This window comes from Dendropsophus ebraccatus, chromosome 5, assembly GCF_027789765.1.
Source record: "Dendropsophus ebraccatus isolate aDenEbr1 chromosome 5, aDenEbr1.pat, whole genome shotgun sequence".
NCBI classification, from domain to species: Eukaryota; Metazoa; Chordata; class Amphibia; order Anura; family Hylidae; genus Dendropsophus; species Dendropsophus ebraccatus.
The window spans coordinates 101,502,092-101,527,455 of record NC_091458.1 but is presented as its reverse complement, the minus strand read 5'-3'; the positions used below and the strand labels follow the sequence as shown (position 1 = coordinate 101,527,455).

The 25,364-nt window shown below is 46.0% G+C and overlaps 1 protein-coding gene across 1 annotated transcript; it reads left to right on the top strand.

The window, feature by feature from the left end:
* The first annotated feature begins 758 nt into the window (after positions 1-758).
* Positions 759-19,861, top strand: NIPA2 (NIPA magnesium transporter 2). Its single transcript, XM_069970839.1, has 6 exons — positions 759-932; positions 12,311-12,544; positions 14,065-14,121; positions 14,243-14,333; positions 15,650-15,810; positions 17,415-19,861. Exons 2-6 carry the CDS (start codon positions 12,406-12,408, stop codon positions 18,050-18,052), a joined length of 1,086 nt encoding a protein of 361 aa, XP_069826940.1. The 5' UTR covers positions 759-932; positions 12,311-12,405; the 3' UTR covers positions 18,053-19,861.
* Positions 19,862-25,364: the final 5,503 nt, after the last annotated feature.

Sequence of the window (25,364 nt, the reverse complement as noted above, 5' to 3'; positions counted from 1 at the left end):
AGCCTCCCGCTCATAATGGGAGTCTATGGGAGGTGCGCGCTCCTGCTCTGTACGCGCTGAAGAATGAACATGTTCATTCTTCAGCGCGGACAGGGCAGGAGCGCGCGCCTGCCATAGACTCCCATTATGAGCGGGAGGCTAACCGCATTCCGCGGCGGACAATTCCGTCGCGGAATTCCGCTACCTTTCCTCAGTGGGAACGGGGCCTAAGTGATCAGGTAACACTATCATGTATAGTAACTGTGGGGAGGGCCCCAGCTAAGACCCCTAGGCCTAACTTTATCAAAAAGTGTAAGATATACACTGCCCAAAGCAACCAATCACAGCGCAGCTTTCATTTCACCAGAGCCATTGTGTGGTACATGATGGTAGTGTGTTCCAGTCTGTGCAGCACACTGGGGGGGAGGGGGAGAGTTATCAAACTGGGGTAAAGTAGAATTGGCTCAGATTATACTTTTCATTCCTCACAAACTTTTGGAAAAGGAAGAGTGGAATCTGATTGGTTGCTAGGGGCAACTGAGCCAATTCTACTTTACACCAGCTTGATAATCTCCCCCAATGTTTCCATCTATTGATTGTAAAACTATTTCTAGTAAAAATAATAAAAATACTGTTCTATACATTGTGCATAGAAATCAATGACCACGCCATGTACATCTATGTGGGGCGTCAGGATGAGCGCACATGACCGAGCGCTCTGATCGTCCCTTCTGTCTCCTGTGATCACGTTCTGATAAAGTTGGTTGAAGAGGGTCACATGTCCCGTCACAGGCCCTCGCTCGCTCTCTGCAGCGGCGGTGGCGGAAGCAGGAAGCTGGCGGAGCCGGAGTGACGTCAGGCCCGGACCTGGGAGCAGCCAGCTGTGGACCCATGGAGATAGCGGCCCCGCTAGCCGGAAGGAGAGTGAGGGACAGGCGAGAAGCGGGCGGCAGGTAATGTCGTCCTTGTGCCCCGTGTCCGCACGTGCAAAGTTCCCCCTGCACTCTATCCCTGTATACACGCAGCTACCGCCGGTCACGTGACCCTGCCATAGAGATGAGTGGCAGTGAGTGCTGGCCCTGGAGCCGTGTGGTTATATGTATACACCTTATAGTGAGACCTACGGCAATGTGCCACCAGTGACCGATCCCCCCCACTGGTCACCTGTCACTGGGGGCGGCTGTAATGGTGGATCCTAGTGGGAAGGGTAACAAGTACATCGGCTGGCACCCCACTTTCTCCTGGTATCCCCCCTTCCTCCTCCTCCTCCTGGTATCCCCCCCCCCTCCTCCCTCCTCCTGGTATCCCCCCCCTCCTCCCGGTATCCCCCCCTCCTCCTGGTATCCCCCCCTCCTCCCGGTATCCCCCCCTCCTCCTGGTATCCCCCCCCCTTCCTCCTCCTCCTGGTATCCCCCCCCTCCTCCTGGTATCCCTCCCTCCTCCTGGTATCCCCCCCTCCTCCTGGTACCCCCCCCTCCTCCTGGTATCCCCCCCCCCTCCTCCTGGTATCCCCCCCCCCCTTCCTCCTCCTCCTGGTATCCCCCCCTCCTCCCTCCTCCTGGTATACCCCCCCCCTCCTCCCTCCTCCTGGTATCCCCCCCCCCTTCCTCCTCCTCCTGGTATCATCCCCCCCCCCTTCCTCCTCCTCCTGGTATCCCCCCCCCCCTTCCTCCTCCTCCTGGTATCCCCCCCCCCCCTTCCTCCTCCTCCTGGTATCCCCCCCCTCCTCCCTCCTCCTGGTATCCCCCCCCTCCTCCCTCCTCCTGGTATCCCCCCCCTCCTCCTGGTATCCCCCCTTCCTCCTCGTATCCCCCCTTCCTCCTCCTCCTGGTATCCCCCCTTCTCCCACTCCCCAGCATAGCTGTGACCTGTGGATGTCAGCCTTTTCCACTGCACCATATATTTGTTCATTAGGTTATGCTGAGACTTGTAGTCCCTCAGTGGTTGTTGATTCTCATCTAGGTTATGCTGTGATTGCTGCAATGTATATACAGCTTAGGCTGGGACTTGTAGTACTTCTGTGCTCCAGTGTGTAATTCTTCATCTGGATAGATGGTGTAAGGGGCATCACAGCCGCCCCCCTGCCCTGACCTCAGGTTACAGGCCTCACCAGCTGCCCCACTGCCCTGACCTCAGGTTACAGGCCTCACCAGCTGCCCCACTGCCCTGACCCCAGGTTACAGGCCTCACCAGCTGCCCCACTGCCCTGACCTCAGGTTACAGGCCTCACCAGCTGCCCCACTGCCCTGACCTCAGGTTACAGGCCTCACCAGCTGCCCCACTGCCCTGACCCCAGGTTACAGGCCTCACCAGCTGCCCCACTGCCCTGACCTCAGGTTACAGGCCTCACCAGCTGCCCCACTGCCCTGACCTCAGGTTACAGGCCTCACCAGCTGCCCCACTGCCCTGACCCCAGGTTACAGGCCTCACCAGCTGCCCCACTGCCCTGACCTCAGGTTACAGGCCTCACCAGCTGCCCCACTGCCCTGACCCCAGGTTACAGGCCTCACCAGCTGCCCCACTGCCCTGACCCCAGGTTACAGGCCTCACCAGCTGCCCCACTGCCCTGACCCCAGGTTACAGGCCTCACCAGCTGCCCCACTGCCCTGACCCCAGGTTACAGGCCTCACCAGCTGCCCCCCTGCCCTGACCTCAGGTTACAGGCCTCACCAGCTGCCCCACTGCCCTGACCTCAGGTTACAGGCCTCACCAGCTGCCCCACTGCCCTGACCTGAGGTTACAGGCCTCACCAGCTGCCCCACTGCCCTGACCTGAGGTTACAGGCCTCACCAGCTGCCCCACTGCCCTGACCTGAGGTTACAGGCCTCACCAGCTGCCCCACTGCCCTGACCTGAGGTTACAGGCCTCACCAGCTGCCCCACTGCCCTGACCTGAGGTTACAGGCCTCACCAGCTGCCCCACTGCCCTGACCTGAGGTTACAGGCCTCACCAGCTGCCCCACTGCCCTGACCTGAGGTTACAGGCCTCACCAGCTGCCCCACTGCCCTGACCTCAGGTTACAGGCCTCACCAGCTGCCCCACTGCCCTGACCTCAGGTTACAGGCCTCACCAGCTGCCCCACTGCCCTGACCTCAGGTTACAGGCCTCACCAGCTGCCCCCCTGCCCTGACCCCAGGTTACAAGCATCATCAGGGTAGGGAGTGCCCCAGATAACTGCTCCATGCTGGTTTTCACTATAGGATAGCCGTAGTCTTACAGGGAAACTAGTCACTGTGACCACCTCCCAAATTGATAATGAATGTGAATTTCTGGCATGTCTGGTAATGTTGGGTGAACTTCCCCTCTAATCTGCCAAGATTTTCTAGTAAGTAAATGCGCTATAAAAACATGTGATCCTTTACCACAACCAGATAGTTGTTGTATCAGGAGCTCCTTGCATGGCTGCCCCCATAGAGGTTGTAGCAGTATCTAGTAGCCAGTCATCGATATACATGCTACCTACCAGTCCTGTCTGCCATAGTATTATAGGACTGTACTGCGGCCCTACAGACTGTAATACAACTACAGTATCCGTTCTGCCTGGAGAGCCAAAGCTTTGCTGGGACTTGTAGCTGTGCAGCAGCCGGTGACACCTGGGCTTTAGAGAATGCTACTTATTGTTCAGAATTACAGACTTTCCATGAATTTCATAGTCTATAAATGACAGGAAAACAATTTAGTGGTGTCCGGGCTGATAGTTCCTTAGCCAGCATGTGGTAATTGCTGTGCTGCCAAGGGAGTGCTGCATTAATCACTCAGTTGCTTCACTCTGGCACTCCCTGGGGGTGACGCTGCTCCTTGTTATTACCTGGTGTCTCGGGAGAGATCCGGCCAGTGTTTAGTCTTATTGTACCAGGAGAACATATGTTAGTGCAATGACTGCGGCTTGTTCTTGCACTGCTGCGCCTTTGTCTTACTGTAGGGTCCCTGGTGTAGATTTCTATCCTAATGATTCGTGTTTGTGAAGAAACCGTCTATTCAATTTTCAGGTAATCTCTTCTTATGCGTTAAAGCGTAACTATAATTTCAGTAGCCAAAAAATGAAATTCCTTAAATAAAAAGCCCATGTGTTATCCTTTAAAAAGAGCCCTAAACTGTGTTGATAGCATGTACGCTCGCTGAGATATCCATAGTTGTTTGGCTCAGAAGAATAAATGAATTTTTCTTATAGCTGAGAGAAAGTGGGCGTGGCCTATCCCTCATCTCCCTGGCTGAGAGAAAGTGGGCGTGGCCTATCCCTCATCTCCCTGGCTGGGTCCCTCCATTCACTGACCAGCAGCTTAGCAGATATATCACACATAGCAGGATCAGATAGAGCCCCAGCATACAGTATCACAATGTAAGATTAGATACAGAGCACCAGCCGATGGTATCACACACAGTGGGATTAGATACAGTCATCTGCTCTCATAACACTGTAGGATATTGTCAGCCATGGAGGTGGGGGCACCTGCTGGACATCTGATAGTGAATGTTATATGTACTATGGAAGGACTACAGCTGTGTTGTGCTGGGACTTGTAGTCCTCCCCTCAGTGACTCACTCACTCTCCCTCATGCAGTACATTGGCTGGGTCATGGCTGGGATGTCCCTCCTTGTTGAAGCACTGAGTACTTGTCCCTCCATCCAGCTCTTCCCCTGCGCTGCTCCTCACACACAACACCCTCAGCTCTGCTTAGTGACCTCTGTGAGGGGAGGGGGAGGACGTGCTGCTAGGAGGGGGGGAGGAGGGTTTGTTTATGTTTCTCTCTGTGTCAGGGCTGTTATCTGATCCTCCTGTCACAGTCAGTACAGATCTCCAGGGAGGGGGCGTGTCCAGCAGGAATGCAGAAATAAGTAAGAGCCAGAGAGGGCTTTAAGGGCATAATCAGCCTTATGTATTTAAAAAAAACTGTTCATTTTAGGTTATTAATGTATATTGCAAAAAGTCTTATCATGACCTAAGCTAACTAAAACTGAAAGGTCAAAATATTTTATAGTTACGCTTTAAGTTTTAGGGTGGATGTCCAATTTTGTCTGCGTGTAACTTAAAGTGACTGTAACACCAGGCCCAGGCTGAGGCACTGGAGGCGGGCCGACCCACCCTTAGTGGGAGAAAACCCTAGCCCCTCTATGATAGGGTTCCATTGATTCTAATGGAGTCACGTCATGGAAGGGCTGGGGTGTCTTCCCACTAAGGGTGCTTCTGCCTGGGCCTGGTTGTACAGTCACTTTAAGATAAGGCTAGGTTCACACCTGCAGGGCACCGGCACTGTGACCGCTGTTTAAAGGGAATTTTTCAGCTTTAATTAATTTTCCAAACTGCTGGCGTTGTTAGATAGCTGTTAGGACAAGGAGACACTTGGTACCTTTCATATATCTAGCTGGGCTTCCAGGATGTAGAGAAATGTTTTTTATTCTCTGCTACAAAGAAGCTTTTCCAAGTTCCTAAAAGGCTGCAAACTGGAATACCTTCTCTTCTGGGAGCACAGATGAATATATGAATAGTACCATGTGTCGCCTCATCCTAATGGCTATCTAACAGTGTCAGCAGGTTGGAAGGTAAATTATAGCTGACAGATTCCCTTTAAGGGTAGCTTCACACGTACCGACTCGCAGCTTTAATAACGCTGCGAGTCGGCTAGGTCCTGGCAGATCACTTTCACTACATACACACAGCGATCTGAACGACCGCTGCGTGTATGTAATTCTGGCGGCCGCTTAACCCCCTCTGTTGCCGCCTGGCTCCCGCTCTGTATACATTACCTGTCCTCACTGCACGGGGTCCCGGCGTACTGCTCTCCCGCCCGGCCAATCAGTGGCTGCAGCAGGGCAACACACTGATTGGCCGGGCGGGGGAGCAGTACACCGGGACCCCGTGCAGTGAGGACAGGTAATGTATACAGAGCGGGAGCCAGGCGGAAACAGAGGCGGTTAAGCGGCCGCCAGAATTACATACAGTGAAAGTGATCTGCCAGGACCTAGCCGACTCGCAGCGTTAATAAGTCGGTACGTGTGAAGCTACCCTAAATGGAAAATAGGCTCTTAAAGAACGTAAGATGGTAACCTCTGACACGCGTGAACTTTGCCTTACCTGGGGTTTCCCCTATTCCCTGCATGTTATCAGGTGGTGACAGCCTCCAGCACAGTTATCATGTTACTAATAAGGCCTGTTAACACATTCATAACATAGTTGCTGTATGATTGAGGGAATGTCATTTCCTATGTTAATTCTGTGAGTTTATCCTGCGCTTTATGGATATAGAAATATAAGTATCCCTTGATATTATATTCTTACCTTGTGGGGTGTCTTCCTAGGGAGTGATTGGTTACATGCACCCAGGCCCGCTTCTACCATGAGGCGGAATGAGCCTTCAGCCTCAGGCGGCAGATTTTGCGGTCCGGCAGGGGGGCGGCATTATGTCCCCCCTGCTGTCATTTTTGTTAAGTATCACTTAACAAAAATGACAGCGGCCGCTCACCTGTCCCGTCGCCGTGCTCTCCACATCCCGTCAGGTCCCGCGACGTCACCCTGCAGCTGTCACGGACCTCCAGGCTGTGGTGAGTGCCCGGGGTCGGTGGGGGACGCGCTGGGGTGATCGGGTCGTGCGGGGCCGCCCCGCACGACCCGATCACCTCACTCACTCACTCACTGACTCACTCACCACAGCCTGGAGGTCCGTGACAGCTGCAGGGTGACATCGCGGTACCTGACTGGATGTGGAGACAGCGAAGAGCGCGGGCCGGCTGCGGTGTGGGACAGGTGAGCTGCTGGCTGCGGGAGGGGGGGGGGCTTATGCCGGCCATCACTCGGGGCGACCGTCTGAGGTTTGCCTCAGGCGGCAGAAACCCCAGAATCGGCCCTGCATGTACCCTATTACAGTATCAACTTAACAGCCCCATATTGCCCTGTGTAATATGTCCAGTGATCAGCTGACAGGAAAGCAAACTTGTTTGACTGCTGATTATTTTACCAGGTTTGTTGGCAGCACATTTCCCCATGTAATAAGGGATGTGCAGTCAACAATGATAGAAGCAAAGAGCTGCACAAACAATTCAGTCATTGTTTGTGTGGTCCTGCCCCCACATGGTAATTGTGCCCTGTAACAGGCTGCTTAAAGGAGTTTTCTGGGCACAGTGTACTGATGAGCTATCACAGGATAGCCGGTCAGCGGGGTGCTAACACCTGGCAGCTGTGCCAATCAGCTGTTTGGCACCTTAATAAACAGTGAGTGTCATTTGTCTCTGATCATTTTGCAGTGATGGAGACCTGTAATTGCAGTTCAGCTTTTATTGACTTGAAACAGAGCTGAGCTGCAGTTACACATTGCCACTACACAATGAATGGACACAAACTCTGTTTATGTGTATTAAGGCATAGAACAGCTGTGGAATGCTCATTAAAGGGGTAGTGCGGCGGTAAAGAATTATTCACAGAATAACACACGTTACAAAGTTATACAACTTTGTAATGTATGTTATGTCTGTGAATGGCCCCCTTCCCCGTGTCCCACCACCCCCACCCGTGTACCCGGAAGTGTGGTGCGCTATACTCACCTGTCACGTGCCGACACCCGTCTCCGATCTTCATTCAGTTACGTCTTCTTCGGCCGGCTCTGCAATGTCATCCGATGCTCAGCCGCGATCGGCTGAGCATAACTGTGCTCAGCCAATCGCGACTGAGCAGCTGATGACGCGGCGGAGGGGGGACAGGCGGCAGCGACTCGGCCATCCGTCCGAAGATGAAGTTTGGCACAAAATGGCGGACGGCCCTCGACACGGATCAGGTAATGTATAATGCACAAACACTTCCAGGTACACGGGTGGGGGGGGGGGGGGGGGGACACGGGGAAGGGGGCGATTCACAGACATAACATACATTACAAAGTTCTATAACTTTGTAATGTGTGTTATTCTGTGAATAATTTTCATGCGCCGCACTACTCCTTTAATACATTTTGAATAGACTAAAAAAACACTCTAAAGTGTTCCTCCCCTTGTCTGAACCTCTCCCTAGTGATAGTGAATGAGCTCTGTGTTTTACAGTCTTCCTGACAGGATGGTATCCGAATCCTGGCTGCATATTATCTGTGCTTTTTTTTTGCTGTGGCTGTATGGAAGTTATATGCTTATAAGCCACTTCCCTATGGCTGCATTATGTCCTCTCAAATTGCAGGATGCTTGTGGTATAGGTGAGTTATACAAGTGCTGCCAGCTATGGTCTGGTTACCATAAACAAGGATGGGTGGCACTAACGGTATAAGTCCATGGTGAAAGGCCAGGCTCCCGGTGCAAACAAGAGGCAAGACTCTGGTGGTGCAAAACAGTCATATGTAAAAATATTTAGAAGTGAAAGGAGAAACAGTTGCACTCACCGCTCCGGTCTTCTTAATTCTTTATTCTTTACATGAAAACATAGAAAACATATAGTGCAGACATATCAGTGAGCAGACGCTAAAAAACAGAGAGTGGTGACAGCTTGTTTTGCGCTCAACGGCGCTTCTACAGACCTCCCCTCTGTCTGTAGAAGCGTCGTTGAGCGCGAAACAAGCTGTCACCACTCTGTTTTTTAGCGTCTGCTCACTGATATGTCCGCACTATATGTTTTCTATGTTTTCATGTAAAGAATTAAGAAGACCGGAGCGGTGAGTGCAACTGTTTCTCAATTCACTTCTAAATATTTTTACATATGGTCTGGTTACCACTGATATACCCCACTGTGGTCCAGGGATAGTAAGTGATCTTATTGGTTTATGGTTAGTCAGACATGTGTTTCCAGAGGACACCTGTGAGCGAGTCATACAACATGTAAAGTGATAAATACATTTATATGTTTGGGCCATGTTCATACAATGTGAGACACCGGCCATTCTGTGACGCGGCCATGTCACAGAACAGTCTGTGTCAGTGAATTTCATCCTGACCGATAATGCAGTACTGGCCGGATGAACTGCATTTGTGCTATTCAATGAATAGCGGCTGCACGAAACTGACATGTCAGGAGCCCATTATAAATCTGAATTATTATTATTTTTTTTATTTAGAGCAGAGAGTGGAAAAGCTGCAGCTGCGGTCCTCTCCCCACTCTCCTGATCAGTGTGGGTCAGAATGCTCAGACCCAGACCGGTCACGTCTCTATGGCATGTCAAAAGTTTTTTAAAACGACAGGTAGACTTAAAATATCAGCTCTCCTGACATGTCTTTATGACACTCACACTCCTCATGAAATAACTATACTGGAGCCCTTAATGGCCTTTGCACAGGAGGCCATCAGTACCTGCTCATTGAGATGAATGGGAGCTGATGAGCAGTAACCTGGCGCCATCACCACATAATGTACAGAGCATAGGTCTCCAGCGCCATATGTTGTTTACATCTGGACACTGCAGCCATGCAGAACAGCTGATCCTGTATATGGGCCATCAGTGGGTTTTCCCAGAGTGTTAACATTCCCCTTGTCAATACACCTCATACATACATAACAGGAAAGCTGACATCTCAAAATAAAATAAAAAAGAGGTTCCTAAGGTCTAAGACGTTTCTGGATTTTGTGGTGTTCCGCTGTTTACACTTGGTCTCCATGACAGCCAGAACCTGAGAGATTGGCCCTTTACCCTGTATGAGAACTAGGAGAGGATAAAAAAATGGGTACCTCCCCTATGTCACTCAGCTGGGTTTTTCTAGTCATGAGCTCTCCTTGCCCGCTCCCCCTTGCTGCAGTCCTTTGGGCCCACAGACTGACACCCCTGGCTCTCTGGCTGTGCCTGATTGTTGTAAAATATCCTGGTGTGCTTTGGCCTCTCCTGTTACCATTTCTGTACTAGAATCACACGTGGGTGTGTGGGGGGTTAGAGGGGTGGGGGGTAGTGTATTGCTGGCGTCTCCTCTCAGACCTGGAAGTGGCATAAACATGAATTCTGGTTTTCAGGGCCTATGCTAGTAGCGGGTGGGGAAGCGGAGGAGGCACCACAAGTGTGTCAGCATCGTGTGGTGCCAAATTTAAAATGGCTGATCTTAGGTAAAGACAGAACTAATGCTGTGTTCTTTCTATCCTATTAAGGAGGCTACCCAAATCCATAAAATGATATCTGTGCCAAAGTATTATCAGAGGCCTATAGGAAGCCATTGTGCAAATGCTGCGCAGACCCACTGCATACATTACCCTATACATGCTCCGGCTTGTTCTGTAGCTCCCGGTGTCTGCACCTCCCACTCAGTAACTCAGTAAGGTTCTCCTTACTCTCCTCCATGCTTACTAACAACGGTTTGTCCAGGAAAGTTAGGCCACATTTACATGTCCGCTATTTTGCGAACCCTATAGATGGGGAAGCCCTGTAATAGAGCGTTTCCCCCTCCCGGCATGATGTATCAACATGATGCCAGTAGCGAGGTAACTGTTTGAATCTCTGCGGCACTGTAGCAATTGGGGTCCCGGCTTGTGCATATAATCACTTAGTTCTGTCTGGTTTGACTTGAATGTGTTTGAACCATCGGAAGATTCCTCTACCTTACTTATAAAACGGTTTGCTTGGAGGGTCAGTAATATAAAAGCACTCTCTTCTGAACAACCCTAGCCACAATCCTATTAATAAAAAAAGAGAGATTTTATTTCATACTCTTGACAAGGAGGGTAGTCTCACATTATCTGCAAGTCAAAAGCCTTTGAAAAAAAAAAAATATTTTATTTCCCCAATATCAATGTCCTGACCTTAGTAAAAGAGTGGCATATAGTCAGGTAGTTAAAGTTAACCATTGGACAAGCCTATAGAACCATGCGGAATGTAGTGGCATTAGGCCGCAAGGAGCATACAAGCCATGTTGTGATCCCCTGTGGGGCTGTGAGGTTGGCTGCCTCTAGTGATCAGTTTTGCAGGGCAGAACTCTGGCCCAGCCCACACCTCTTCAGGCATTACAAGATGGATTTATCTTCTGTCTGGGACCTCTCTTTCAGACGGAAGGTGCTTCAAGCTTTTGTCCCTCCCAAGAGATTTTATTGATATGTCTTCCGTGATGCTGTCATGGTGACAAAATGTATCATGAAAATTATGACTTACCAATAATTTAGTTTTCACACATCCACCATGACAGCACCCATCTATTTACCACCTTTTGTTTATTGCTTTTATGTCTATCCTTCTTGTTTATGTATCTCTGGTGATGTTGTCATGGTGGACTTTTCTAGAAGGTGCCCCAACAATAAGCTAGTGACTAAATGACCTGCTTCTGGGGCCTCCAGTAATTGGTTCCATTCTGTGGGTTAAACTGGCAGAAAGTGCTTAGTTACCCTGTGGTGCTACCATCTGAAAAAATGAAGCATTAGGTAACCCTTTATTTTGCCATTATTTTACAGTAATTGTGACAAAAAAAACCTAAAGATTTGCATATCACTGCCTATTATTGTAATGCTGCTTTTTGTCCCTCCCATCGCAACCCGGTTCTTTAGATGTTCTCTGCCCAGCACCCCCAGGACATCAATTTTGCCTCCCCTCAGTAATCTTATGTGAGAGAGAACTGCCGTCTGAATGATCTTTTGGCTAACTGTTATTGAATGTGTATGGCCACCTTTAGAATTTTATCACGGTCTGTGTAACATAAATGTGTCTCCTACATTGCTAAGAAAAAAAAAAGTACACAACCAACTTCACATGTATAGAATCTGCAAAGGATTTCAAGCTGTGTTCCATTATTTAGTTAGTGATATCTGCAGCATGAAATCTGCAATAGTTCCTGTACGTGTAAATGGACCATTACAGATCCTTGTCAAGGATTTTCATATTTCAATTGCTCTGCTTTATTATAGGAGCAGCACAACAAAAATGGTGGTGCTGCAGGATTTACTAACAACCTTCAATAGACATCATTAACTGTAATGGGGTCCATCAGGTTTCCGGCATGGTGTCCATGTCCCTTACATATGTTGCCAGTAGAGTTCAGCGAACTTCCAGCATGTTCGAGTCCGTCCGAACCCGTGCATGCAGCAGCCATGTTTTTCAAGCAGCCTTAGGGTTTTATCCTACTTCAGCAGCCACTGCTAAAAAAAATGCCACACGCTTGGTTTCGAACAAACTTGAGCATGCAAGTTTGCTCAACTCTTGTTGCAAGCCCTGGAATAAAGCACCAGCCTCTTTATTTGGTTACCAGCCACACCCGCATTCTGACAGTAGTGTCCTCTACCAGCACCTTGGCCGGGTATACAAGGTCATCACAGTGATAGATTACGCTGGTCACTCCCATTGACTGCCAAGCATTCTACAGGAAAGGGATAACCTTGTGCTCTCTATATGTATTCATGATTATGCTGACATTGTTCTGAAATAACTTTGTTAATTTTTGTTACTGTTCTCTTTCACAGATCTAATCAGATATTCATAACAAGAAGTTAATGTGTATGATATCCATGCATCTCAGCTTGTAGCACAGACGCTGATGTGAGAGGACTATTTCACGATGGGTCAAGACAAAGGAAAATATGACTTTTATATTGGGCTTATTCTGGCAATAAGCTCAAGTGCTTTTATTGGTGGCAGCTTCATACTGAAGAAGAAAGGGCTCCTGCGGCTGGCGAGAAAGGGTTCTATGAGAGCAGGTATATAGTGGCTCTTATACTTGGAACTGCTGTGTAAGGGACAGTTCTGCTCTGTTGTAACCATATTGCTGGTTCACCATAGGCACTATTAACAAAAACACTAATAAAATAACTATTCCTTTAGCACAGTATGAAGTAGCTCAGTTTACATGACGCAATCCCAGCAGTAATGTCCTGTGGTGATATAGTAAAATTCTCACCACTTCTAGGACAGATTATTAGAAGGATACTTAAAGGGTCGTTGTTACAATACCAAGGCACATGGTCTCCCACAGATGGTCTTGGTGAGACGCAGCTCAAACTGAGGAATCTTGTTCTCCAGACAACTGCCCCATACCTGGCGAGTTCCGTGCATGAGCCCCATTCTAATAGAGATGTCAGCACCTTAACATCCTCCATAATCTGAGGCTTCCTTTCATGTCGTAAAGGTTTTTCTTGTTGCTGCACCAGTTCTCTAGGATGTCATAACCCAGACGTATTCCCAACATTCATAGTTTTAAGCATACCCCAAAAAAACGCTGCTTTTTAGACAGAAACATCTTTAATTGTCAGTGCAGTGCAATAATACATTAAAGCGACTCTGTACCCCCAATCTGACCCCCCCCCCCCCCCAAACCACTTGTACCTTCAGATAGCTGCTTTTAGTCCAAGATCTGTCCTGGGGTCCGTTTGGCAGGGGATGCAGTTATAGTGATAAAAACAACTTTTAATCCGGCAGCGCTGTGTCTAACGGCCAGGGCTTACATTTGTATATGCATTAGGCTGGCACAAACTCTCTGTCCTTCCTCTCCACCCTCCTCATCATTAGGAATACTCCAGGCAGATTGCTTCCTATTCCCCACCTGTGGCAGCCCGGCACATGGGCTGGATCTTTAAAGGGGTTATCCAGCGCTACAAAAACATGGCCACTTTCCCCCTACTGTTGTCTCCAGTTTGGGTGGGGTTTTGAAACTCAGTTCCATTGAAGTAAATGGAGCTTAATTACAAACCACACCTGAACTGGAGACAACAGTAGGGGGAAAGTGGCCATGTTTTTGTAGCTCTGGATAACCCCTTTAAGACACCTGTGCAAAGCTAAAACACTAGTAAACGTTCCTGGATCATTCCTAATGCTGAGGGGGGTGGGGAGGAAGGACATAGAGGTGGTGCCAGCCTAATGCATATACAAATGTAAGCCCCGGCCGTTAGACACAGCGCTGCCGGATTAAAAGTTGTTTTTTGACAATAACAGACCCCAGGACAGATCTTGGATTAAAAGCAGCCACCTGAAGGTACAAGTTGTTTGGGGGGGGGTCAGATTGTGGGTACAGAGTCGCTTTAACTTCTTCACCAAGTAAACGCCAAGTTTATTTACTTATCCTAAGAGCCAAAGGTTTACTTTTAATGGCGGGGGACATTTATGTATTGGTGCTTTGCACTGACAAGTTACAAAAAGGGAACACAATAGAATGTGCATTATAATGATGGTAGATTTTTTATTTCAATGCTAATGTGATCTACGTTTTTTTTTTTTTCCCTAGGTCAAGGTGGTCATGCGTATCTAAAAGAGTGGCTGTGGTGGGCGGGGCTTCTTTCAAGTAGGTATTTATAAAAAATAAAAAAAATAAAAGTTTAGGTTCTTATACAATTCCATGCATCACAGCTTCTTCAGTCATTTATGCATGTTATAGTTGGCTTATTTTTCTGTTTGTCTTTCAGTGGGAGCAGGTGAAGTTGCAAATTTTGCTGCATATGCGTTTGCACCAGCAACACTTGTGACGCCTTTGGGAGCTTTAAGTGTATTAGTCAGGTAATCTGCTTTGTTACGTCAGTGTTCTTCTGAATTGTGAAATGATATATCCTGTTGATTTTCTTTATACATTTGTAAAAGAAGCCATATCACAGAGTCCAACCTTGCTAAATAATAAGGGGTTGTCTCTGTTAAAGATCCAAAACTGGGCACCTCCGTGTGTGGATGTCTGTGTTGTCTGTTCAGTCTATGTGTGCGTCTTTTGAAATACCGTTTGAGCGCGTTGTGGGACTCCTTTCCCTGGACTACACCTAGTGCGTTTTGGCCCTGGGATTTCATGAGCTATTGTCATTTACCTGATTCCTACACTGCCTGATGGTGTGCTCACATATTTGTTTTCTGGGTAGATTGTGCCTGGTCGTTGTGTTACTTGTATATTTTGCAAAAGTTTTAATAACCTATTTAAAAAAAAAAAAAGATCCAAAACTGGAAATTTGCTGTTTTCAACTTCCTGATGACAGACTTTTATGTATTTGATCTTTGTCTCCCTGACTCATTACTTATCTCTGTTTGTGAGGCATCGAGTGGACAGCACTCCAACCCCCTACCACACACAAACATTCCATACTCTGGACTCTGTGGAATTCTAGTGATCGGCACCTGCAGAGTTTATAGATAGTGATTCAGATCAATGGCTCCCTCTATGGCCAATGGGAGAATTAGTAATGTAACCTAATGGCAATGGATGAAGTTGCAGTGGTGGCTTTTGGCTTAGTTAAAATAAAAAAAGTAAAAAGTTCAGCTGAGCTAACTATACTATACTATACTATACAATGCTCGGGGATTCCACAGATATGAAAAACTTGCTTGGACACCAATCTCTCAGGCTGTGTTCATACAGGTTTTGCCTGTTTTTGTGACTTAAAATAGCTAATTATGACTCAGAAAACCTCATTATTTTTTTCTCATTGAGTTCTATTTAACTTGATAGTGAAACGTCCGCTTGTGCATACATTACTTACCTTATAATACCTTAATTTTAGGGGTGTAAAATTAGGCAGCATGTTCTTATTTTGGCCATTTTTTGTCAGTATTTCCAGCCTTTGCGGAGGATACCAGTAGCATGCTAGGAGAGATTTTGTGGTAATGAATGAAAGTGAAAAATACCTATTGTGATGGTGAGGAAGGGACAATGCTAGTGTCACTGCTTGTTATAGGAGCCAACATTTATTTATACAGTATCTGCGGTTGCTACATGCTAGGTGGTGTAGAGTTTCTCTAGTCTCCTCAGTCTCCTGGGTAAGAAACTTTATACAATAGTTGTTGTTGAGCCTCTTTATTTTGGCTTCAATTGCATCTCATCTTTTATATTTCAGCGCCATCCTGTCTTCATATTTCCTAAGTGAGAAACTAAACCTACATGGAAAAATTGGATGTTTGCTAAGTATATTGGGGTCAACTGTAATGGTCATCCATGCCCCTCAAGAAGAGGAGATTGAAAATTTAAATGAAATGTCCATCAAGTTAGCTGATCCAGGTACTGTATCAGTGTGTGTTGCCTGGTTATTTATCATGTACCTACTGTTATGTATCAAAGTTAACAACATGAAGGTGGTCTCAGCTTTGAAGTCTAATTTGTGATCGTACATAAAATGACAGCCACAAAACAGAAAACTTTCACTATTCATTGATATAGAAGGCACAAAGTGTTCCTCCTGTACTGTACCTGAAAGCCTTGGAGGAGGGGCAAATACTCTTCTCCATTTTCTCACTGTATGTAAAGAATTTATGACAGACCACAGACAGACTCTTCTAGTAGGGAAGAAAATGGCTTAAAGTATTTAAAGCATTACTGTCATTAAAAAATGTTTTGACATGTCACACAGACATGTCAAAAGTTTTGAGTGGTTGGGGTTTGCTGAGAGCCTCACGGATAGATATTACCAGAAACAGCATAAAACTGTGTGCTCTCCGCTCAGTCTGACTTATTGCAGGACACTAGTTTCATGAAACTATAAAACAGAATCCCTTCAACCAGATGGGTCACTGCATAAATTTGAGGCTACTGATGGCTCTTCTGAAGACTGTAGTAGAACACTGTAAAAAATAAACACACAATGTCTGTGCGTTTATTGAACAGAACTTTGGCGCAACTTGCCCTCCACTGCATGTAGGTCTGAATCTGAAAAGACACTAGTCCTCAGACATACAACAATACAACAATGGGTGCCCGTGTAACTGAACCTAAGTGCTGTATAGATGATAGCAATAGGGAGATCTCATACAACAACACAATAGTACTGGACCACTAAGCCATGTACGGTATCACAGAACCACACTGGTACAGCCCTCACCGACGCACGGAATGGTATGACACCTTCAACCTGGGTAACTTGGAGCCAGTTTGCAGTGGGAATAGAGGAGCAGAGACGATCCGCAGCAAGGGTCTTCTGCTGTGTGATAATCGTCCTGTTAGGGAGATCCAGATGGTTTATTAGCTCGTCCAGTAGTAGAGAATCTCTCCTATGGAGCAGCATAAAGTGTCCTCAGTGATCCAAACACTCGTGCGGAGTACTAACTGTGGGCATGCTCCAGCTGGTAGCGTGTACCACTGACTTCTGCCCAAAAGTTCCCTGTGATGTCACAAGTAGTATGGTGGCCACGGATGACCAAACAACTTCAAGGCGTTTTCGAAATACTCAGATTTCCTTCGTCCCTGCGTCCGGTGAGGGCTGTCCCAGTGTGGTTCAGTGATACCGTAGATTGATTAGTGGTCCAGTACTATTGTGTTGTTTTATAAGATCTCCCTATTGCTATCATCTATACAGCATTTAGGCTCAATTACACCGGCACCCATTGTTGTATTGTTGTATGTCTGAGGACTAGTGTCTTATTAGGTTTAGACCTACATGCAGTGGAGGGTGAGTTGCGCCAAAGTTCTGTTCAAGATAAGCACAGACATTGGTTATTTTTTACAGTGTTCTATTATTATTTTTTAGATGGTTTATAGGCTCCATTGATACTTTGTGCATCACCACCTGTGAGGTAGTACTTGGTCCCCCATCCTCATTGAGACGGGAATATTTGCTTCATTCTTCTGAAGACTGCTTGACTATCCTAATGTTCTTGTTTGTTTTGTAGGTTTTTTGCTTTTTGCCACGGGAGTGATCATTGTCTCGCTTATCCTCATCTTTGTGGTTGGACCAAGTCATGGCCAGTCCAATATTTTGGTCTATATCACCATATGCTCTGTGATTGGAGCCTTATCTGTTTCATGTGTTAAAGGATTGGGAATTGCCATTAAGGGACTATTTGCTGGAGAACCCGTTCTAAGGAATCCATTGTCCTGGATCCTTTTGATCAGCCTTATAGTGTGTGTAAGCACTCAGATTAATTACCTAAACAGAGCTCTGGACATCTTTAACACCTCCCTGGTGACACCCATTTACTATGTATTCTTTACCACCTCAGTGCTTACTTGCTCTGCAATCTTATTCAAGGAGTGGCAACACATGTCTGCCAATGACATGATTGGCACCTTCAGTGGGTTTATGACGATTATCATTGGAATCTTTTTACTGCATGCCTTCAAAGATGTATCTCTAACCCTATCCAACCTACCAGTTTCTCTACGAAAAGAAGAGCGTCTCCTCAACGGGAACCTTTCGAACATTTATGAGCATTTGAATGGGGATGAGGAGAGCCACCATTGTGACACTGACGTGCAGATGAGTGACAGCACTGCTTCTCGGCGTAATGGGAGCCTAACCTCTTTTTAAAGTTCAAAAATATTTTCTTCACGGGCAGCAAAACCACACATGATCATAAACTGTTCTGATGGGTTACTGGGTGAATATGGAAAATTTTAATTGCTTTGACATTTTGCTCAGTGACTTTAATTAATGTATTGCCTTCTGGGTAGCTGTGGCACGGTTCTGCTGCTTCTCATCTTCTGGACCAGTAGGCTAGGGGGCAGTGTACAGATGTAAAGAAAATTATCCTGGACAATTTCTAAACCAAAATATTTTCATATACTGCAGCTCTGCCACTGAAAGTATTTATATTTAAAGGGGGTTTTCACTATTGCTACATCTGGGGTGAATAGATCTGTGGGTGGCCATTCCTGAGTATATTGGTAAGGACATAGCTGTATAAGATTTACCCAGTGGAGAGCCAAAGGTTTACTTCAAGGTCACATCGCAAAATAGCAAATGAAGAAAATTAGGCTAATCATGTATGAAATTCTTTTTTTCTGCAACCACCCTGAATGAGTCCGGCCTTTGTAGGTTGCTGGGTGGCAGAGTACGTTGTGACTTGGGTTTGCCACCCAAGCTGGGTAACTGCAAGTTTGTAGTATACATGGAGGCACAGCATGTTGATGTCCACGCTGGAAATCTGCTCAATGTGAACCACCACAAATTGAGGCAGGATAGCACTTTTTTACATGTCTTGTATTCTATCTTGGCATAGCTCACAATAGTTTTTATTTCTTCACAATAAACATTGAATTAGGGTACCTCTATCAGGATAATACATTTTAGGAAAAGACTTTGATGCAGATATAAGACCAGTATTTGTCTGATGGCCTGTGACCAGGTGGTGACAATTGAGGCTGTACCATCTCTCTCTGAAATGACAGTAATCTACTGGGAACCTTTCATTCTCAGAGCAACTGTGACTGACTGTATTTTCACTTGAAGGCTTTTGCTGATCACAGTAAGTTTGCATTTTACTAGCATTTTTAATCCCCTCCCCCAGCTGTGTGGACAATCATTTTTATATTGATTTTGGTTGGACCAATATGTGTGCAGTTTTATTTTGCATTAGGCTTCATTCAGATTTTTTTGTAAGTTGCATCCCTGGTATACCAGCAAAAATGACTCTGTTGAATTAAAGTGTCATCTAAGCACCTTGCTCATTGCAGGAGGAGGTTTCCATAGATGTACTATGAAGCCCTCCTCCTTCTGCGAAACAGCCTGAAGTAGCTGAAAGCTGCTTCCAGTCATATCACCAAGACCCTTTTAACATGGCAAAAGTTTTTTTATTTTTTCCATATGCATTTATTTTAGCAAAAAAACAAACAATCTAGTCTACTAGTGACTACATTTAGTTTGTTTCCCTAACATGTATTTTTTTTTTTTTTTGTAGACTGCTTTTGAATTTCAAAATAACTAGTCTACTTGTGAGTATTCGTGGCCTGTTTCCTGAATGTACATTATGTTTGGTCTATTAAAGTTAATGGAAGCACCATAGTATACCTCTGAATACCCTGTTGCTGGCCTCTCTACTTATACCTGCAACATAACCTGAAAACATGTGCATGGAGCCTTACACGTTAATTTTTATTGGTTCTTAATTTGAGCACGAAAAACTGTACAGACTTTTAAGTTTTTGTTCTAAAATATGTTGCACTGAAATTTTAATTGTATATAAATATGTGAGTAACTTCTGGCTCTGGATGCATAATGCTGTAGATTTTCCTCCTCTATACAGTAGATTTGCTGCACCCCAGGGGAGTGGGGGGTAAGTACTATTAAATTGTAAAACATAACTTATTTTGAAATAAAATGTTTCAGAATTTATTACAAGTATAGTTTGGATATTTTTTTTTGTTGTAAAATTGTGCAGATATTAGAAAACAGGTCCAGGTTCTCGCACAGCTTCTACTGCATGAGGCTGAATCCGTGCTCATGTTTGCTGCATGATTTGGTGAAACTACAGTTTTTGGCCACCATGTGTGGTTGTGTCTCAGCTGACAGGCCGCTCTGAAGCTGAAGGGCACGGGACCGGGGGAGAAGAAGACCGCAAGAGGAGCCCTGCAGCATGGACAGGTAATGTATAGAGTTTAAACGAGGGCTGCAAGGACATTGGTAACTATGTCCATGCAGCCCTTGTTAAACAATTATCGGGCTGTGTAATTGGCCCAGTAAATTAGCACGGATCTGCTCATTTACAGTTATCGGGCCCCCATCTGCCTGTGTAATACTACCCTTACTCTTTAAATACTTGTGCTAGACATGCTTGACCCACATAGGAACAGTGCACTTACTTGCTAAAGCCTTACTATTATTCTCTCCTGAGAACTGGACTAAAAGAGAGCTTGTCTGCCTAATCCAACCATCTCAAAACACATCTTATGACACCTACGTCTGTGTTCACATTAAGATTGTAGCACATATCCGTGGTGCTTGTACATCGGCAACCAGTCACAATGGGATGCAGACATAGTTATGTGCAAAATAATAACTGTGTTTAAAGCAACTGAGCTTGTTCCTCAAAATAGCACTTATTTTAATATACAGAAAGGCACTGGTAGTAATGCACATTCAATTCCTAATAAAAACCTCAACCAAATATAAATTTTTAAACTGAAAATAAAGAAAAACAGGCTGTTAAAAAAACAAATAGCAGTGTTTGTAATTTCAGTAACGACTATTCAAACTATAAACTGACATTTGTTTAGATTTGTATTTTTCTGTTAAGATTTGTATTTTTCTGTTAATCAATGGTACTATTTATTCCTGACAACTGCTTTACATTTGTGGCCATGGAGTCAGCTGACACCTGTGAACAGATATTCCAGCCCAAGCTGATTGGGCCATTATGCTTGCAACTTTTTCTTTTGCGGTCTTAACTGTGTACTGTGGCTTGAATTCCACCCGACCTCCCGGTGTAGCCCCGGATACTTACCCTTTCCGGCCAGTCCCGCTCCTGGAGCCGGTCCCGGGACGAAGATATCAGCGTCCGAAGCCGTGTGCGCTGTATGCAAATTACCTGAGATTAGTCCGATGCCCATAGAGAATGAATGAAGCCTTTATTCTCTAAGGGCATCAGACTCATCTCTGCAGCGCGCGCACGGCTTTGGGTGCTGATTATCTTCGCCCCGGAACCGGCTCCAGGAGCGGGACTCGCCGGAAGGGTAAGTATCTGGAGGCTACACCAGGGTGTTGGGCGGGCTCTGTGCCCGCGTCCCTGGTGACAGGTTCACTTTAAGACCCAATAAGACCATTCTTGCTCTAATCTGTCCATTATATGTTGCACTACTTCTCTTTAGGCCAGAGAATGTGTTCTTTGACAAACTGTAAAGTACCATTGCTGAGATAAAGATGAGTTGAAAAGGATACAAATCTTGCATATAGTTTGGATTCAGATAACTGAAGATCTTTAATTTTCTGATCATTGAATGCTTCTTTTCCATTTTTATTCTATGATCTACCCAGATGATAGTATTTTTTTTTTCTACCATGTGTTTCAGGTTTGTTTTGTCATCATTTTAGCTGAGCAGCCAATTATCTTCTGACTTTATTTATATTTGTTTCCCTCTTCAATCAACTTCTTGATCAAAATTCTGTGCTGCCTTCTTTAAATAAGGGCAATAATTGTCACTTGTATTTTCACCGAATGGATAACGTCACTATTTGACCTCCACCTCTTTCATTATTGTGCCTTTACACAGATTTATCTGACAGATTTTGGAAGCCAAAGTCAGGAATGGATTTGAGAAGATAGGAAATCTTAGTCTTTCCTTTATGACCTGATCTCTATTTATAGTCTGTTCCCGGTTTTGGCTTCAAAAATCTGTCAGATAAATCTCTCTGTGTAAACGCGTGTCAAGTGTTGATTCTATTTGTTGCCTATTACTTGGCTATTCCTAGTGTTGAGTTTTTTTCCCCCCCATATTTTGTCTTTTCTGTCCAAAACAGTAATTAAACACATTAGTGATGTTAGGTTGGTCCCAATGACTTCAATAGCCTGAATGTAGTTATCCAGGGACCGTGTTTAACTCATTTCCCAAAGATATGTTTTTTGACTCAAAGCATGTATACCTTCAGAAAATGACCAGAAAGTAGTCCCCTAGTTATATTTTTATTGCTCTTCTTTTCATAATTATATATTAAGCCATATTCCCTCAGAATTGCATCTTCTAGCTGTTGTGCAACCCTTACCACATGCATGCTAGGTGTTGGTCAGGGAATATGTACACATTATTAATAGGGTTAAAGGGTTTATACTATTGTAACGCATTCTAGCAACAATTACTGACCTCTGCAAAGTTGTTAATTGTCCTTTAAAGGGAGAGGGGGTCAATCAATGTGTGGGTGGAGTTTTAGCTGTCCCAGGGCAGGGCTTCAATGACCCAGAATTCTGATACATGTTTACCCTAGCAGTGGATAGAACTGTGACATCTAGTACTCCTCAGTTTCAGTGTCATCTGATGAAGTATGAGGGACCCAAACTTACCTGGCTTTAGCCTGAGGGAATGTCACACCTCCATGTTGAAGACAAAGCATCTTATTAGAGGAACATTATTCAGACACGGCTTTATCAGTACACCTCTGATGTAACTTTGTGTCTGGTTCCTTTTTAAGTAAACTTTGGTGCACAATCAGCTCAATTATGCTGATATGGTTACCTGGAGCACTGTGTAAAGCTCCTGAGCAGCCTGCTGCAGGAGCTTTATACAGGAGAAAAAGGTTTTATTACCTGGACACCCAGAAGGCACAGACTAGGAGGTAGCCATCTGGGCGGCTCACCGCCTGTGTCTAGTCACCGTTCTCTGCCTGTCAGCATGCTCAGAGGGAATGATTGACAGGCAGAGAGCAGTGACTAGACACGGGCATAAAGTCCTACTGTGTCTTACTATAGTAATAGTGGGGGAGATTTATCAAACATGGTGTAAAGTGAAACTGGTTCAGTTGCCCCTAGCAACCAATCAGATTCCTCCTTTCATTTTCCAAACTGCCAAAAACCTAAGCACAGAAAACTGCTCTGCCATATACCTGTCTGTGAGGAATGAAAGGTGGAATCTGATTGGTTGCTAGGGGCAACTGAGACAGTTTCACTTTACACCATGTTTGATAAATCTCCCCCAGTATGTTTAGAGCTAAAAAAAAAAAAAAAGGCATTAGATTCTGGCATGTCTAAATAATTTCATCATAGCTGTTTAAATGCAGCCTTTGTGTTACTAGGGTCCATTTACACAGAAAGATTATCTGCCAAAGATTTGAAGCCAAAGCCAGGAATGGATTTGAAAAGGAGAAATCTCAGGCTTTCCTTTATGACCTGTTCTGTTTATGGTCTGTTTCTGGCTTTGGCTCCGAATCTTTGGCAGATAATCTGTCGGATAATCTTACGGTGTAAATGGACCCTAATACTTCCACTCTTAAAGGGGTATTCCCCCCAAGAGCTAAAAAAAATGAAATGCTCCCAAAACTGGCTGGTTTTCCTCACCAAGTCCCCCTGAGTATTTTGAGACGTCTCCCATCTTTCTAGCTGCTGCCGTTCCTGAGTTACAACTTTTTCTAAAACATGGTCTATATCCAAGATAGGAAACTACATTTCCCATCATGCAATGCTTCTGCCTGATGATGGTGAACGAGCAGAGCTGAGACAATGAAGGAGATGACAGTGTAGCAGAGCTGAGTTGGCGGGGACGCCGGTGTAGCAGAGCTGAGTTGGCGATGATGCGGGCGATTGCGGGGGGCGGAGCTAGTTGCGGGCGATTGCGGGGGCGGAGGTAGTTGCGGGCGATTGCGGGGGCGGAGCTAGTCGCGGGCGATTGCGAGGGGCGGAGCTTGCCGTGGGCGATTGCGGGGGCGGAGCTTGCCGCGCGGGGGGGGGGTGCCGCGGGTGAGTGTGGAGGCTATGCTGCGGGTGAGTGAGGGATGCATGGGTGATTGGGGGGGGGGGGGTGGTCGGTTGGGGGGGGGGGGTGGTCGGTTGTGGGGTGGGGGGCTGTGTGCTGCGGGTGAGTGCTGGACGGTGCGGCGGGAGGCTCTGGACACGGGGTGAGCTCTGGGCTGGGGGTGACCGGGTGGCTGCTGTTAGAGAGGGATGCAGTCACAGCTGCGCTGATCACTGTCTCCCTCTGTAACAGCAGCCACTGCATCAGTGTTCTCAGTCACTTCACTGTGCTGGGACTGAGGACACCTGATGCCGACACGAAGGGTGGGGGCCAGGAGCAGGGAGCGTGTCGGAGTGGACTGAGGTCTGATGATTCTATGCAATCCATGGAGGTGAATGCAGCTGGATAACAGCAAAACTGTGCAGAATACATAATAACTTTATATTGGAAAGATGGAAAGCTACGGGTGGGCAGCGTATTAATGCAAAAATAATTTTGGGGGGAATATCCCTTTAAAGCCGCCCCCGCTTAACCACGCCCCCCTCTCCCCCTAATGACTTGGTGTCAAAGTGCTAGAGATGCTGTATGTCCTGCAGGAAGTGGTGTATTTTTTCCAGTCTGACACAGCGCTCTCTCTGCTGCCACCTCTGTCCATGACAAGAACTGTCAAGAAGTAGCAAATCCTCTCCTGTTCTTCAGTTGGGTAAGAATATACCACTCCCTGCAGGACATACAGTTGATAAGTACTGTAAGGCTTGAGATTTTTTTCATGGAAGTAAAAAAAGGTTTGTCCTAACAGACTTAGAAGCATGTCAGTCCTGTAAGCACAGTGGCAATTGAAATAAAGATTGACTAGAGATGAGCGAACCGGGTTCGAGTCCATCCGGACCTGATTGTTCGGCATTTGAATAGTGGTGGCTGCTGAAGTTGGATAAAGCTTTAAGGTTGTCTGGAAAACATGAAAACAGCCAATGACTATATCCATGTTTTCCACATAGCCTTAGGGCTTTATCCAACTTCAGCAGCCACTGCTAATCAAATGCTGAAAGTTCGGGTTCGGATCAACTAGAGCATGCTCGAGGTTCACTCATCTCTAGTAACGGGTAATCCAGGCTTAGAAAAACATGGCCTCTTCCTTCCAGAAACAGTACCTCTCCTGTCCTCAGTGTGGGTGTGGTTTTGCAGCTCAGTTTTATTGAAGTGAACGGAGCTGAATTATAATACTGCATACAGCCCTATTACAGGTGTGGCACTTTTTTTTCTTGTTAAGTAGCTCTGTTTTCTCAAATCCTGGAACCCTTTAAGAGTTCACAATACAAACTGAACTGATTTGGTCACAAAGGTTTTACAAATGTAGGTGAGCTAGTCACTGATCCCAGTTATGACAAATGATTATATAGACAAGAATCAGTGATGAGATAGTGGATATGTCTTCCTTTAAACAACAACAAAAAAGTGTCAAGACC